The following is an 18,168-nucleotide window of genomic DNA, read 5'->3' on the forward strand; positions in this document are numbered from 1 at the left end:
CGTCTGTGAAATAAAAGTTTCATCCGTAATATAAATACCGTGTGCGGGGTTGGAACTTTTTGATTGAGTACAATTCCGGGAATGCGGAGCTCGGGAAGCTACGGTCGGTGGGCAAACAGTATGAGCTAAAAATTATTCAGTATTACATTGTTTTATTGACATTCTGTATATTGAGTAAAATAAATAGAGAGAGGGCGAATGCTGGGCATCACCATGAGGTCCATGCGGACGGCCAAGTATTGCCAGCCCGATGCCTAACATTATCCCATGCACGGGCTTACAGCCCGCCTCGACAATTCGATCACTCTGTTCACGTTTTATTCGGTTTTGTGAACTTCGTCACGTATTACGTGAAAAACTTCCCCAAAACTCGTGATGTTATTGCCATATTTAACGCTCGATAGGCAAGGAGCACGTATAGACGTGGTCACGGCACTGGGTTTATATTGAGGTTTCCCCTGTGGTATCCCATAACTCTTTGAGAAATGGATTTGGCATGGTTAAATACTCATCGAGGAGCTCACCTTCCTGATGTTACAATCATTTCACGCATTCAGCGACACCTTTTCTCGCTTTCTGCCCACTTTCTCACGCGGCTTTGTCAAAGGTAAGACCGCGCTAAGCTCAGTCATTCTCTCACCCACACAATACATGAAATATTAGTAACATTTTGTATGGGGATCGGCAAAGGAAATATTTTATACGCGTCCACAGAGAGGAGAGACCTTTGGAATAAAACTGAATTTATTTGGCCGGTAATCACAAGACCAGAATTTATTTGTTGGCGAATTTTGGAGGAAAACTTTCCTTACCAGTACGGAGCTTTTATAGCAGATATTAATCGCACTTGATTAATAGACGAGAAAGAGTGGCTTGAGTGTTTCTCTGGTTACAGAGGGCATTTTCAGTCCCATTACAGAATCATTTAATTAAACGAAAAGCTATATTTTGCATTGAATTTCTCGGCAAAATTCTTCACCGAAGGAATTCACAATTACATTTTTCATAGTTAAAAAGCTTTCTTTGTAAAATAGTTCATTTTAAAATGTACTTAATGCTGCCCAGATGATTCAGAAGGAATGAACCAAACTTACGATGTGAATGAAAGGAACGAGAAGAATTTTCTTGTGAGCAAAATATATACCATTTCAAGTTAACAAAAACATGAAGAAAAGTGGCAAGAAACATCAAGTAGGAAAAAGCATGAACACTCTCTTTCGCTCTCTCTCTCTCGCTCGCTCGCTAGAAATGGTTTTTCCAAGGAAAAGTGGCATGGGGGAAATTTCCATGATAATAAACGCAGGGAGAGAAATTTTGTGCGAGACTCGCCAAAGTTGTTGCCAAAGAAAAGTTAATCAGTCAGATATTTTCGGCAAGAAAAGGCAATTTATACACAAACACATGCACAATAAAATCATCTCCAATGCTGATAAGTCTGATGCCACATAGCGCAAGTACATAAGAGATCATTTGGGAGAAATTGATCCGTGCGCCGCACAGTCAATGAGATTTCAATGAAAATTGACTCTCTAATACTGTTAAATGATCTGTTCCGATAAACACCCACGGAGAATATATACTCTGGGTAATATGTGACGTGATTCTAGATGTTCCCTTTTCCGCCAATTTTTCCAACAACAACACTGTGTGTCGTCCCACACAAGACGCGCTCCGCGAAGGGAAATCCTGTATAGTGTTGTAACGTCATCCTTCGTAATTATGTCAAAAGTCTGCGCTCCTCGCTCATTTAAATAATGAAGAAATTTGGTGTTTCGCTAGCATTTTCATTGTGCTGTGCGCCATGTAAAGTGAATTGTTGAAATAAGAATAACACAATTTAAATACCTTGCATCATCGCATTTGTTTACATTTTACAATTTTCCAAATGTTTATAGTGCCTCGATGGGGGTATTAGATGGGTATAAAAATAATAGTATATAGCAAAAGTTGCCATTTAACGGTTACAGCTTGGAACAATTTGGACTGAAAGTGAAATTCCCCAACAAGACATCTCTCTCCCATTTTCATCCACGGGGACTTGGTAGATTCTTTAGTTGGGTGTCATTAAGGAGAGTCATTCATAGGGGATGGTTCCCAAGGGTTGAATTTAATGTCTTGTATGGAACACCATTAATTTGCCTTTTATTTCATTAACTTTCGCTGATATTGCTTATATCATTGTCAAAATTGGGGCAAGCGACCCGGACAAAATGGTGTGCAGAGACAGCAGAATTGCGCGGAAAGAGAGACATTATGGAAATTTTGGAAATTCACACACTTACAATACCATTATATCGTAAAAGTAAATACACTTAATAGTTTAAATATTGCAAAATGACGGTACGGAGGATATATATAAAATATTCAACCCTTTCAATCCCACCCACTCCATCCCTGATTTGCCGTAGGCGAGGCAAAAATAAAAAGCCACTCCACTGGCGGGCCTCAACAGTTACCACAAGATGAATTTTATTCACGACACTTTCAGTCACATGGGGTTTTATAAGGCTATCAGCCTAAAATTTATGCTCATAAAAAGTTTAAGAGCATTTCTTCACACTGAGTGGATGCTGAGGAAAATCAGAAGGTGGTCTTCCTCAATGAGAGCACAAAGATGTAGATTTGCTTTTACTTGGAGCAAAATCATAAATTCCCTCATGCATTTTATCAAGCTCGCCCGACCACTTTCCCACGACATTTCTGACTTCTTCTCCCGGAAAAGAAAGAAAAGTTTGACTGAAAATATCATCTCGTATAAATCACGCACACACACTGCTCGTTAGAAGGAAATAAAATAAAATACAATGTGTATCGTATGAGTGTGTTCTCGAAAATAATAATTTCAAAATGTACTTCACACAGCCTAGATTTCATAATTTATTAAACGCACATACGTTATTTCCACCACATATGATTACGTTACATTTTCAAATAAAACAGGCGTGAGTATACGTATTTTCTCGAGAGAGTGTACACGAATTGATAATCCGATTACTTCCAATTGAGAAACATTGCAAATTTTAATTAATATGTACGAGCACTGAATTTCAATTAAAACCCCAACCCAATCCCTTTGGTCTGATGCACAGCTATTCACAGAAAATTGTTCTCTGTATTATTTTTTCCTCGCTGCTCACGACATGACGAATATGGCATTTGCATTCAATATGTTAATCTTTCTGGAAAAAACAAACTTTTAATGATATCAACTCTTTAACTTGCCCTTTAATTAATATTAAATGGCTAGCAAAAAGTTAAAAAAAAAATTTCATTAGCACTGACTCTTCAAAAAAATATGTTTTTGCTCGAAATTTAGCACTTTAAATAAGAGAAAGCTCATTTATTAAGGATAATTGCAATATATAGAATATTTGTGGTTATAGAGAAATGCGTGGAAACTTCAAATATAGAATGTTTCTAATAAAATCCAATTGATAGCAACAAATGCAATCAATGATGTGTGTCAAGTTTAAGTTCAATCAAGATTTTAATCACGATCGGAATTTTCACAATGTTGAAAAAATTCAATTCAGCTAACTCTCTCAAATTTATACTAGATAGTTTGTGCCATGCTAAAAAAAAATTCTGCTGTTTGTTTGTATTTCGGGAAAAAAGGCAATAAGGAATTTAACATTTAATTGCAATCAGTGTGTACACCAATGGAAAGCTGGAAAGCCAATCAGCGATTTCTGCGGGAAATATCGACACTACAGGGTGTGACAGTGCATGTGCAGTGGAACAGGTGAGAAAATCCAGATTGGCAGAGCAAGGAATTGCTCTGAGATCTTCTTTGCACCCTGTTTCCGCGCTCCACTGTCCATATTAATGACTGGCCAGTCAAACGAACCATCGTCACTAATTGTTGCAATCGTCCTGGGCGACCTCAATTAAGAGAATTTGCTCGGTGCTCTGCAATTATTTTTCGCCGTTTAACACCATCCTATTCATTCGGACCGCCCACACATCCTTCCTATTTACATACATCACCGCGATTAAGTGGGCATTGGAAGTCATCAGTGAAACCTCGAGAGCGTCACGTGTGAGGAAATTAATAACAAAGGGATTGTATGTAATTTATGAGCTCGGGCTGGCTCAGGTCGATGGGCACCTTGAGGCCACAATTCATGCTGCACCAAGATTAAATTGTATCAGTGCGAGTGTGATTTAATTATCGCACCCATATGAACAAATATTGGTGGTGGATGGCAAACATTTCCATCCTACGCTGTATGATTGATGTAGAAATGCGAAGAATTTTGACCCAGTGTACATAATTCAGCGAGGGTGGAAAGACAAAGAAATACAACCCTGAGATAAATCAATGCTCGTGGCGGGCATGAAAGCAGGTGATGGTGAATGCTTACAATATTTACCTTATTAATTAATGTAGTAGCTCTGTTTTACAATGAACTTCAATAAACCGACCTTTTGTTGTGGCGCCCATTGGAAAAAAAGCCGCGTGGAAATAGAAGCGCGCTTTTCACCATTTTTCATGCTCATTCATTGTACGCGGTGACGCCAAAAGGAAGACAACGTATTATGACGATATGGGTGAAAAATGTACAGTAAAAAAAAGATGAAATAACATGAAAATTTCCTCTGAGCGACACCGAGATTGACTATAATGCGAGTGTGAAAAAACGTCTGTAGGCGCGGTGAGTAGTTAAAAACGGTCTACGCAAATCGGACGAAATTCGTGGAGGTTTTTTTTATTATGTATGATCAAATAAATAGCGTAATTTGGCAGTGAGAGGCGTGTGGGTTCTGTGAGGAATCCACAAAATTTACTATATCGCATCGTATATGATATTTTGACGTAGCGGAAGTTAAATATGTTAATTATCAAGGTGTAAAGTTCCGGATAATTTAATTAACAGGAACATAAAATTTCAAATTGTACATGCCGAGCGTGAGTCAAACACGAAAATCCGAGCAATACCATATAAACATATGGGGAAACTGGAGGACATATTTTCATGCCACCCCCTTATTCTGTTCATTCCACTAGAATGTGAGATTCTTATTGGATGTTGCAATCATAAAACACAGCACAGAGGAATTTTATGGACAAGTTTTGGGCGGCAGCACTACACTAAAACAGCAAATTATGCCACATTCTCTCATGACTCACATTAAATAAAAAAAACTGCGCATTTTTGTCGTTGGACTTCTACTCCCACATGAAAAAACACAGTTTCCAATACATTTTCACATTAAATGTGATGCAAGTTACACAATCAACTGGGAAGCGGATATTAATTCACTTACTACAAGCCAACTTTCAGTGTTATTACAGTAAATATTTATTCAAGAAAAGCACATTATTGTAATACAAAGTAATTTCCTCCATTTCAAATTTTTCACCATTTCGCCAAGTATCGTAAATTTGGATGGAAGTCCAGCTTTATGTTTGTTATATATACCATCCTGCCCACTCTCGTTTGTTGTTAGTTTAATCCCTTTTGTCCCTTTATCAACTCACCTAATAGCTTAATAATTGATTTTCTATTATACCTCTTCCATGGTGAATACACACAATAAAATTATTCTCTCTCTCTCATTCGCTCACTCTGTGCTCCATGTAAGAAGTGGAACAATATCTCAAGAACTACATAAAATTATTCAACCCCATATAGAATCTGACACAGTGTAACGGGGAAGAATAAAATCTCGTGATCCGTACAATAGTTGTGTTGTATTGTGTGAGATAGCAACGAATGCCTAAAAGTTCTTTTATTTGAAAATTCATGACTTCGAGAGATTCAACAATAGAATATGATATTTCACGTGTTTTTATTAAAAGGAATACAACAGACAGTGAGCGATATTTTTGACAGACTTACTGCCTGTTTCGCAACAGACATGAAGATTTATTGCCGTCGAGTGCTTAATCATCAGTAGTTAAATGTTTCTCTACTCATGGCGGGATGTTGTGTATTGGTATGGGGAGGAGAGCGCATTATGTTGTTGAAACTTTTCATCATCTGCGATAGGCCTTTAAGAGAATGTAATGAGTCAGGAGTGGTATCGTGAAAGTGCTCAAGGCATATTACGGCCCATCACCTGCGATTATATTATCTGAAAACCATCCAGAAACGATAAAGGAATACGCTTTCTCCACGCTGTGAGAAAAGAAACACGCGCGCAATTGAACTCAGCTCTTTGGCATACAAGGAGCGTTATTGTCACCACGAGCTGAATAAAATTCAATATCAAAGGATATCCTTGTATTATAGCAAAATATATTCTTCTCTGCTTTTCTATTTTTTCCCTCCTCCGTGGCGCTCCAATCTCAGCGATATACTTTGCTGTGTGTGCCCCAAAATATTTGGGAAGGACTTTTGCTTCAAAAACACAAAAATTATTTCTTATTTGTGGCACACACAGACAAGTGGATTTTCTAGGACATCCATTTATGGTTGTTTTTCGACTTTTTATACTCCCTCTTTTTATGTATATCTCTGCGATATCCCAGCCATGGTGTATACATATTTTCCACTATATAATGTGCAATCTCTGTTTGCGTCTGCACGGCTTATTGGGCTAACTTCCCACTCAAACCTCGTTGCCCATGTGATCGGTGGAGAGGGTGTGAAAATGGGGGGATGGAAAGCGGGCGGATTGCTTTCATTCCGGCCACCAAATACAGTTTTCCTTTTACAACTATACAGCTCTATGGCTGAGGGGAGTCAGAGCGATTGTTTGCGCTACATTTGTCTGATTTACGATTGTTTAACGTTTTCGTGAATTCACAAGGCTGATTTCTGCTCTTGTGCGGTAAATGTTTCGTTTGCATGGTTTCTCAATTTCACATACATATTATCATGTTAGATAGCACCCAGGTTCACACAAGGGAAATGAGTCCACCAATATACCCAAGAGATCGCACAATTAATGTGTCGAATGGGAAATGTACAGCATTCATCATTTTCATATTTTCGAGAAAGTGTGTCTGCATGAATGGAGATTTCCGGGAAGTGAATTTTCCTCATATCCACATCAGTGATATTTTTTTTATTATTGCACATTATAGTTTTGGTAAACATGACAATTCAACTCCAAATATGTATGTACACAAGTATAAAAGGGAAAACGTAACATTTATGCACGCTAAGCTGGTATATAACGTTATAAGAATACATTGAGAAAGGGTAACTAAATGGGAAATATAAAGCTCACAATTTTCGTAGAGATTTCTCCGTCGTCTTTTAATCGTAAATTAAATGTGATTTATATATGTACGGCGTATATGGAGGAAAGTTGCCTTATGTAGCATCGCTATATCACATTATGTGAACCTATATGTACACCTACATATATATTCAAAGAGGATAGAGATGGGAAAATCTTCATTTCTTATCCTTCTCATATTATTCCGTCGCAACTGGGATCCTTTTTTAATATTTTGATTAACACGAGATATTTAAAGTGTGTCTTATAAATACGCAATTATTCGTCCACCCCGAAAAAATGAAGAAAAGCGTAGTATAATGAATAACAGTGGGAATTTTTAATTACTCGCTCCACCCAAGGCTCGCCTTATTAAAATTTTATAGTGTAGCGCAGTGAGAGGGACAAAAGAGTGGGTCCAAAAACGCCCTCCTCCCATTCACCATTGTACCACTTCAAACTAATAATTTATATATAAATTATCCGCTCTGACGATTCCCTCATACACAAACCAGAAATGTCGGAGAGCGAGAGAGAGAAAAGTGTCTCACGTCGTCGTGAATAATATAGTTCAATTTCAAAGGACACCACAGATGTCTTCTCAAGAATTAGAGAGAAGAGGCGGAGAGAAAGATAGAAATAAAAGTGGTAGTCACAACATGCTGTAGAGTTAAAAGTTGATTGCAATGTGACATGGTCCATGACCATTTCGATTACATTTATACACTTTACAAATAACATTCCCTTGGGACATATTTAGCATCTGCAGGAATAATGTTGAACATCATTGCAGAGGCAATACATGTGAAATTGCTAAAGTGCCACTACTCAGCCATACATCAAAGCAAAACACTATTATGTCTTTCATATAAGCGCTGTTCGAAGAATTTATTTGGACACTTCGCATACAAGTATTATCTGTCAAGAGGGCACAAATATCTTCGAAGATTTGCTAGAGAAAATTTAAAGCCCGCTCTCTCTCTCGCTCTCAAAATTCTCTTTGGTTCCTCTTCTCGTCTCAATTGTGAACCACAATGCCGGTTGGCCAACAATGGAATCACACATTCCATGCACGATTTATGCTTATCGCAGACTATTTCAATTCCTATTGTTTCCGTGTATTTTTGCACCGCAATGTGACAATAAATCCTCGAGGTTTAATTGCAATTGAGTGGAGCGCGCGAGAGAGAGAGAATTGTCACAAAAAGAAATTCCACGGAATACCAATTTTCACTTCGGCCCCGAGGATAAAAAGCTGTATTAATGGTTGTTTGAGAAATAAATTTGAACAACTCCAACCGAGACACTGCGATGTCAGCTGCTTCAAACTTTTGTGCTATTTAATTTGAAATAAGTGTATTCACAGGACTGCATTATTATTTTTGCGCTGTAATCGTGAAATTTTCATTTCTAATTAGTTCTCTGATGGCCTACTTTAGACGTGAGTGGACCATCTTCATGCTAATGTTACACTCATGATGCCTAAATAATTGCATAGATTATAGTATAGACCCAGCGTATAATGGTATGAGGAGCAAAAGAGATGATTTGCATCAGAATAAACTCGACAATTTAACACAAGTGCACCAGCGAGTGCCACGAAATGGCCAATTGACTGACACGCAGTAGAAAATTTTGCATCACACCACATTAAATTAATTATGTAAAACGTGATAATTTCATCAAATACACCTCTCTAACCCGCTCTGAATGTTGATACACAGAAAAACTGTATGCGCGCTTATCTTCTTCGTAATTTTGTTTGGATAGGTAATTCTTCTTCATCAACCGCGATGGGTTAGTGTCGTTGCAAATGAAATGGCAGCACATTGTAAATAAAAGGCACGTGAAATGCGGCAAAATAAGCAAAAGTCACCCCCTGAAGTGAGAAAAAGCTTATTTTGTATCAATAAACAAATACCCGTTTTCCACCTTTCCACAGTCTCAAGGGAATTCATCCGAAACATATTATTTCAGCAACGTCAGTGAATACATTCTATGTATGTATTTAGCAAAAAAAATATAACCTGAATATTGCAGATGATAGGCGTTACAAAAAGCCATTCGTGGTGACACAATGAAAATGTGACACATTTTCCCTCCATTTCCATCCAATTGCTATTGCGACCGCAGAAAAAAGTCTATGCCAGAATGATATTTATAACATTTGAGATTGAAAATTAATGTTATGTACGTGCTAATAACACTTTCGCCAATTAAAATTTTATGGCGAACTCTAGAATTGGAGAAAAAATGTGTCACATTTTTATTATTACAGGTGATGTGGTTTGGGTGGAAACCATAAGGCATAATTATGATGATGTTGTCAATTAACAATAAAGCGAAATCGCAAAGCATAAATAAATCAGTATTGGCTGAATTGATGTGGAAAAAAGTCCGCAGATTTGGAATTTATGAGTAGATAGTTGGTGATTTATTGATAAAACAGGTGTATGGACGTTGACGTTCACTTAATATTTATGTATAGTATTCTCGGGGGTATTTTTGGCGTGAAGGCAAAACCTCCTTAGACGACATATTCACGTATTTTCGCATGATGCGTGTATAAGAAAAATAAGTGATGCATGAAATGGAAAGTTTTCTTTCATACCATTTAAAATATGCATATGTATCTATATTATATTTTTATAATATAAAAATAGAAAACTCATCCGCCTATGTGGAGTGAAAAGTCTAGTAATCTTCTTATGGAAATATCGCACGGTGGTGAGTGATTTAAACACACACACACACACACACGCGTAAATGTACAGAAACCCTCATTTTTTCATCCACCCTCAATGGAACATAAAATAAGAGTGTATGATATCGGTTACTGTGATACTTACAGAATTTACAGCTGCCATATCTTCTTGCTCTGCTCAGTAGATTCACGTTGATTCGAGTATACAGAAAACCAGTGACATTAGATATTGTGGATACAGTATCTGGAAGAAAGAAGCAGGAAATGGAGAGTGAGATGAGCAGTTTAGAAGCGCATAAAAACATACAATGTTTTTTGACAGCAATTTTTGGCATACATCTCACATGAGGAACATGAACTTATTTTAGCGTGCGGCCCGTCGCGACAACAATGAATTTAATTCACTTCAATCCTATCGCGTCTCCGTGGCATCAAACCAAGATTCTTAGACTATTTTCTTATTTATGAGTAATGCTGTGAATTGCATGTTACGCATTAATTGCATTTTCTAATTTTATCAACTTTCATCGAAGAAAAAGTGTGGCATTGCCAGAAAAATGCCACGAGAGGGAAGAAGAGAGGCGGATTCGTCACAGTTAAACTTGAGGAAATTTTCATGTCACCATTTTCGCGCGAGAGAGAGGAAAGAATCGTCAGCTCACACGAAACTTTCTGTCCGTATAAATGTCTCGAGACTTTGAAAAAATTATGAGCCTCTTTCTTCTAATTTATTTACCCCTTCGCGATGATCTTACAACGTGAGACTATAATATTTATTTTTACTAATGAAATTCTCCACCCACATTTGTTTTAATTTTCCTCTAAAACACGCTTTAATTCTCCGCAATCTTAAGGTTAATTTGATGGGAGGCTCCTATACTATATTGTAGAATCTACGAAAATAAATTAATTAGCATCTGATAAATTGCTATAAACGTATTATCACACACTTTGAGTCTTAAATCGTGTCACTATAGACCATTGTGTGTACGTGTGCGTTTTTTATAGAGAAAAATTTCCATGCCAAAAAGCGAGAAAAAGCGGGAGATTAATTTCTTCGAGAGACAGAGAGAGGGAATTGAAAGAAAGATTAGAAATGTTTCAAGTTCATCTATATTTTTATGTGACGATTGTGCCAAGGCGTCTTTTTTCCTCACACCCATTCCATTTGACTTTACAGAACGCCAGACAGAATGACATTATACATAAGACATGTAATATACGTACATATACTTTGGTGTTCAAAATATACGGCCATGTATATTAGAAGTGTAATAAAGTGACATTATAATATGTGTAAAAGTCTCGCTGATGTACGGATATATTGATATTTATATGGACATGTGGCGGCAACTTGAGTACGTTATATTGCATTTTATTGTGCTCATGGATTTATTTAATTTTTCCTAAAATCACATGCGAAGATGTGAAATGAATTTTCAGCCAAAAACCACCCATTTTGAGCACGTGTACAGGAGCTGAAATTACACTTGACAATGCAGATCTCAGCTTAGTTCGCATGGGTTGAAGCCTGATTAAGTTATGGAGACAATTAATTACTCTCATGGTCGTAAATTGGAGGAACCAACATAAAATTTCACCCTTCTCCTCCACAAGTGTCTTAATATCTGCAATAAATTAGGTAAAGGTAATAATATTACTCATATCGTTTCACCATCTCAAGGAAATTTCCATTCTTCAATCACATAAAATTTAACTATTCCCATAAGTTTTCTAAATTTGCAGAATATCGCCTCCCGAAGTGTAGCGACAAAATGAATTAAATATCAAATAAAAGCTTGTGCGTGAGATAAAAAACGTTTAAAATAAAGTGAAGGCAACATTAGAGGCTTAACAACAGAGGGCAAAAAAAGTGAGGAGAAAACTTTTTTCTCTTTCGAGTAAGAATAGAGGACACGAAATATAAGATACTAAACGAAAATACATTTAAAAATGTACATATAATGAATCTCACTTTATGTCAAATGACGACACCATTTGGCACTCATTCAGAATTTATTTTGATGACTTAAAGTGATTTTGTAACTAAAACAAAATTCCTCAAATTGCTCACATTTACTCGTGTCAGTTCCTCAACATTTAGCTTATGAATCGGTAGATTGGTTCTCTAGCACTGCGCCTTTTCGAAAAGGATGAATAATCCCTACCCAAAATCAATCTCTGTCCATCGATATATTCAGTTGGAACACGAGCACAGCGAATAACTAATTAAGTTCATGCAAACCCGAGAGCAATTTTACTCCATTCGAAATCTCTGCAGAGGTAAACACGCGACCGGACGAATCACGAGAAAAACATCTCAGAGTTTTCAGTGATCAATATTGCTATATGTAGAGCATGTTTGACGCGTTGATGGCTTGTGAATGGAGCCTCATGAGTGATTTTGTGCATGTGAAAGGCATGACTCATGTGTCCATATGTAAAAATTAAGACACTTTTGTACCAAACAACACCGCAATGATATTTCAACATATGCTGAACAGCTAATGATGATTTTTCGCCTTTCTCGCACTGTACTCGAAAATCCCGACGTAATTGGAACCAATTTTATAGAATAGAGCGCATAAATATAGACAATATATCGTTCACATGTCGAAAATAAACAACATAACAGAAAATGATGCATTTCCCCTACTCGAATACACACAAGACAAACGATAAGCTTATGGGAAAAGAAGAAAACAAGCAGCTGATGAAGGAAATGTTGACTTAGGTAGCGTAAACTGAATCGATTACGAGAATATTTTAGCGTTTATTCATTAAAATTAGGTTATTTTTTCACCTCTGCGTACACAAATTTTATGCTAATTTAATTATACCTGAGGCAAGTGCAATTAAATTATGAATATACCTAAATATTTTTCTCCTGTTTCAACCAAATATATTTTTCACTAAACGGTAGATGAGTGTTGCTCAGAAAACATTGCCAAGCTGACTCACTCGTTATCGATTTAAACTGAACTGCTAAGTAAAATTTTATGCCAAAAAATCGATTGTGCATAAATATATAATTCGATCAACAAGAAATACAAAGCTTCTCTAATAAAATTCAGACTTCAAAGGGGAAACATTGTGGATGCACATTGTTTCTCGATTGCAGAACGCGTCGGCGAATTGAAAAGAATTGCGATCGAATCTGTTTTATGATGGAGGCTATTCCGAAACCGTAACACATTGAATTGCGAATGCATGCAAAATATTCTCTGCCATTCTAATTGTAATTGACAAAATCTATTTATCCGAATAGATGATTCTCTTCTGATACACACATATATCATACACAGTCAGTCGATATTAATTGGGTGCAATAAGCAATGTGCAGTTCTATGAGACGCCGGAGTATGTAGAATCTGTGATTAAAAAATATGTACCAGAGGGAAATGGGTATGTTAGATACTAAATATCGGAGTCATCAGAGAGACCACCACCTGTCGTTGTCACTCTTGTATTTCTTAATTTTCCCTCGTACACAGAAGACAAGCGAAGATATTCAAAATTTTCACTTATATACCCAACAACCAATTGTTGAGAGGAGGCAACACTTCTACAAAATTAGATTTCGCGTGTCTCATATATGCAAATAAAAATAATCACCTTATAATAAATGTTTCAACACGTTTTTATGCTCCTAAGAGCACTGCTGGCGAACATTTAAATTGAATATGTGAAAAGTCTTGGAAGGCCCACCGAGAGACTGCAGATCTGAAGGCAACACTTCTTTTCTTTTCGTTAAAATTCCTGAACATCATAAATGTGCATAGAGAGCATTTTAATCTCCTAATGGTGTATATAAGACATGTACTTCTAATTCAATTATCTATTTTGTGCGGAGCATTAAAAGGCGTTTGGCTGGCGGCCAAATAAATGAGACGCGCGCGATCGTGAGACAAATCTCAGCAGAGTTGATGTGTTACTCCATAATTACATTCACAAATCAACCAAAGAACAAACTAGATGCGTGTAATCTCTAACGAAATGAAAAGATGGCGTGGGCCAAAAGGGAGGCGAAGCATCATCTAGCGATGAAATAGCACTTTGATATGATTTGAGAGATGCGATCCATTTTCATAATTATCTTCGAGAGATGGCACGTGATGTTTTTATCAATAGAGTATTTGCTAAGATGTCTTGAGGGTAAAATTGAGAAGGAGTCACTCTGGATACACAGAGAATTTGTACAGCGGTAGATTAAAATATCAAGCAATCCTCGGGAAAAGAATGAGAGAAACAAATAAACAAAATAAATAACGAGAAAAGGCTTGAAGTTCCAGGGTAAAAAATATATTTTCCTTTCTAGTATACAGAATTGAGTATAATATTGAGGATGCTGGGCAGAGAGAGGTGACTTTCTACCTTCAGGATGAGGAGATTCAATCCCATATAGAGCCTTAAATACCAATTTCTGATACTATCATACCAGTGAAAACCCTCAATTTATATTCGCTGTTTATTTATAAACCACTCTGCTGTGTTGCAACAGCGACGTTACTTCCATTTCATTACTTTTATATTTGCTATTCAGATCAATAATGAAGCTCCCCAAGTATTATGGTAGTACGTTGGAGGGGATATAGAGAAAATTCCACTCCCTGACTGTAAGATCTTCTTTAACACTTAATACCATATTATGTAGTACAATGGGAAGGAACTTGGAACTTGACCAAGTCTGTATTCCCACACGGTTTCGCCTCCTCGCTCTCGCTCTCCCCTTCTTTCTCATTCAGCGAAGTATATTCAATACATGATAAATTATGAGAATGACTTTGGGAGATAGCATTTGGGATTATTGAAAAGAGTCGGCAAAAAAGTCTTCAAGACAAAAAAAATATATGGAAAGCCACCGTTTCGCATTAATTGGTTTTTCTCTGGGAAAAGAGAGTGATAAGGATGTGAGTGGGTTGACGTCTGAAGTATTTCTTGTTTGCCATTTCCGTTGCTACAATATTACATCATTACTAACTTCTCCACGTATTTTCTTATGTTTGTCTTCTCGAAACTCATTAACAATTTCATCTATTGCACACTCTCAACTACCACTCAGGCAGGACTTTTACGTTAAGCTCCACTCCCATTCAGCTCCCGCACACCCCATTGATGTTTTATGGCACAGCGCAAACGACCGCCAGGACAAAAAGAGTTTGTATGAATATTATGTAAAATATTGTACACCAGCGCCCACCACAGATATTCAAATATACCCAGAAATTTTTTAATCCTCGATGGGATTGTGAGATAAGTTGGAATATAATTTCCTTTGGTGTGGCAGAGAAAAGAAAAGAAATAGATTGCACAGGGCTTGGCACAGGGTGTAGTAGATAATGTGCTAACGCTTGGTTTAATATTTCACAAGATGCTCGCTAGAGAAACTATTCATCTAAAATAAAATATTTTCAATTTAGGTTATAAATAAAATACAAATATATACCGAAAGTATTAAAAAAAATGCAAATTTGATTGTTCATGACCTAGTATGAAATTTAATTTCGGAAATAATCAAATTGAATTTCTATTTGCGATTTAATTTTAATTACTGAAAAATCTAATTTGAATCCAATAATTTTTTTGTACACTTCATTGTTCTATTTCCAAAATGGAAATTGAAATGCACATTTATATGTAAAAAGTGAATTACATTTGCTATACGATGCATGCGATAAATACTCATGGGTGTAGAGCAAATTATTAAATAAAAAAATACGCTGCATTAATTTTTTGCATTTCAACAGACACTCTCTGTACGTTATATTTTACAAAACTCTTCTGCTACGTGGTCAGGATGAATTGGGGTGCGATGAAACCTGAGGGAAAAAGTTGATGGCAACACAAAGGATGATGGTGGGGGTGTGGGTTGGATCTTAAGGGCGAAATTGTAGTCTAAATAGAGAGGAATACGACGAGCGAAGGCGGTACACGGAAGACGGAGAAAAGATAAACAACAATCAACGTAAAGGTGATTTAGATAGTTACCTTAAAACGCAGGAGAGTCCCTAATTCCACCTAAGTGTGTCATCACCAGCTCTCGCTCACATCCGACATAGCGCTAATCCAAATGAGCAATTTATTCCTGAAGTTGTTATAGTAATAAGTAATGAAGACGACAATGATGCTTTTATTGGAGCTGTTGATTGCTGTGATAATAGTGATGCTGGAGCGGAGAAAGATGATTCCGATGACAATGTTGATGTTATTTGTACATTCAATTCACCCTTACACGCTATTGAATTATCCACTTGGCACATTTTCACTTGAGAATTTCTGATATTGTAGCTCTTTCCCCCGAACTCTCTCTCTCTCTCTCTCTCTCTTTCCTCTTGTCAAAATATATAAAACACTTGTTTATGATTTTCAAGTTATTTTTGATTTTTCTCCATCGAAGATCATCTTTTCGCTTTAGCGGATTTTAATGTTTTTATGAAAAACAGTATACAGAATTTCTTTTAATGACTTTTTTGGGAGCTCAATCAACCGAAAAATGTAGCTTAACTCTTTATGTGACACAAACACTGTGATTAAGTCAATGTTCAAAATGTCAGTTGATGCAGTAAAATCTCTAATTATTTATTGTTCGTGTGTGATTCTTATGTATTCTCCAAAAAATTACTATTTAGCAATATAATTATAGTATTACTTAATAAAGTTCACAATTATCAATAGAAGGACGGTAATTCATTATACATATCTCCAATATTTTTGTTTAGCAAATTAGAGTTTACTTTTTATTTATTACTTTCACAACCACTCGAGAATAGTCAAACGAACGTTCAATGTACAGTTTTTTTTGTTATGCTTTCTATAAAATGGGGTTATCTTGATTTTTTCTGTGCTTAATTTTTTTTTACGTTTAAGATATTAGACAACACTGTAGAACGGAAATTAATTCACAACATTATTACAATTTGTGTTTATACGCGCCACTTTCTTCGCGGAAAGTGTCTTGGAGAAATTTTCCCTTTTTAGCTCATGAAAAAACATTTACACAGTGACATGTGTTTCTTATTACACGTTCACGCGTTTAACAAATAAATATAATTTCCTTTTAGGAATAATTAGTAAACAAATTGTATTATTTTATACACAACCATTACTTTACGTTTTATTATGTGTGTTCACGGTAGATGTGGAAGAAGAGTTGGAAAATAATGTCTTATTTATGTACAATTTAGTGGTGTTTGCAAAATCACTTTTTCTTATTTAGAAAAAAATTTTACATCGAGAAATGGATCAAGTCAAGCAGTGTGGATCTGCAAAGATAGAGAGAGAGAAAAAAGAAATTATATTCCCAAATTTCCTTTATTATATACAGAAGGAAAATTCAGACACTGTGTTGTGAAAAAGAAGTTTCATCTGGTGGCTCATATTTCGATAAAGTGGGCTTTTAATCTAAACTTCTTAAATTCTTTTTGCAGTGGAAAAGCCTACGTAAAGTGTTTTAAAATTGCGCGATCAGTGATACACTTGGCATGTTGTGAATAGTTTGGAGTAATTTACAGCAAACACCTGCGGTTACGCAGGCATTTTGTGTCGCCGACGGAAAATTCTACCCTACCATTATGCTCGTTCAATACATAGAGACTGTCTAGCATAGAATTTGTGACAAAATGCTTGGTGTATCTCAAAATTCATAGGTATTTTTGCTTCGTCTGAATAGTTTTCGCTGGCAAAAGTTGACTCTCTCGCTAAGTATGACTCTCTCGCTCGAGAGCTTTTCACACTCTCTTTTCTAAAGTCGGAAGGTATACACACAAATTAAAAATCTCCTTCAAGTATAGAAAGTATTATAAAATATATTTATATTTGTTTTTTTAGTAAATTATTGCCATTGCATTTGTCTCTTCACACAATTCGTCCTCGCACTGGGAAATACACTCTTTCACGGTTTTACAAAATTTTCAGCAATATTTATCTCTGTTTTTGTTTTGCAACCCGTCGCGGAAGTAATGATAGGTGAAAAGTGGAGAAAAGTCTCAATGTCCGGATTTAGGAGGATTGGAGGCTCTGAGGTGCTCACTCAATTTGACTACAAACAACTGAACAGTATGAAGCTGTCACGGTCGATTTAGTTGTCATATTCGTGAAAATATTATCTTGATCCTTCACTCTCTGTGTTTAACTTGCTTTTTCAACTGTTTGAATTAATGTTGGTAACTCTGTTAAGTTCTTACTACTAAAAAGTCTTCCGTGCACCACAACGCGATCCAACTAATGTTCAAACACTATTTGCCAACTAGTTGAGAAAATTTTCCCGTTTCCATTGCACACCACCAACATTCTGG

The 18,168-nt window shown here is 36.4% G+C and overlaps 1 protein-coding gene across 3 annotated transcripts in view; it reads right to left on the minus strand.

Annotated features, from left to right (window-relative positions):
- Positions 1 to 16,154, minus strand: part of LOC132258096 (uncharacterized) — a 40,281-nt gene extending 24,127 nt beyond the window's left edge. For all 3 annotated transcript variants that reach the window (XM_059755206.1, XM_059755204.1, XM_059755205.1), the window contains exons 1-2: positions 15,863 to 16,154; positions 10,020 to 10,118 (exon numbers count right to left, since the gene is read on the minus strand). In XM_059755206.1, the coding sequence (XP_059611189.1) occupies positions 10,020 to 10,037 (18 nt within the window). In that variant the 5' untranslated portion in view covers positions 10,038 to 10,118; positions 15,863 to 16,154. The remainder of the gene's footprint in view (positions 1 to 10,019; positions 10,119 to 15,862) is intronic.
- Between the last annotated feature and the right edge of the window lie 2,014 nt (positions 16,155 to 18,168).

Source organism: Phlebotomus argentipes, unplaced genomic scaffold (assembly GCF_947086385.1).
Source record: "Phlebotomus argentipes unplaced genomic scaffold, Phlebotomus argentipes genome assembly scaffold_4, whole genome shotgun sequence".
NCBI classification, from domain to species: Eukaryota; Metazoa; Arthropoda; class Insecta; order Diptera; family Psychodidae; genus Phlebotomus; species Phlebotomus argentipes.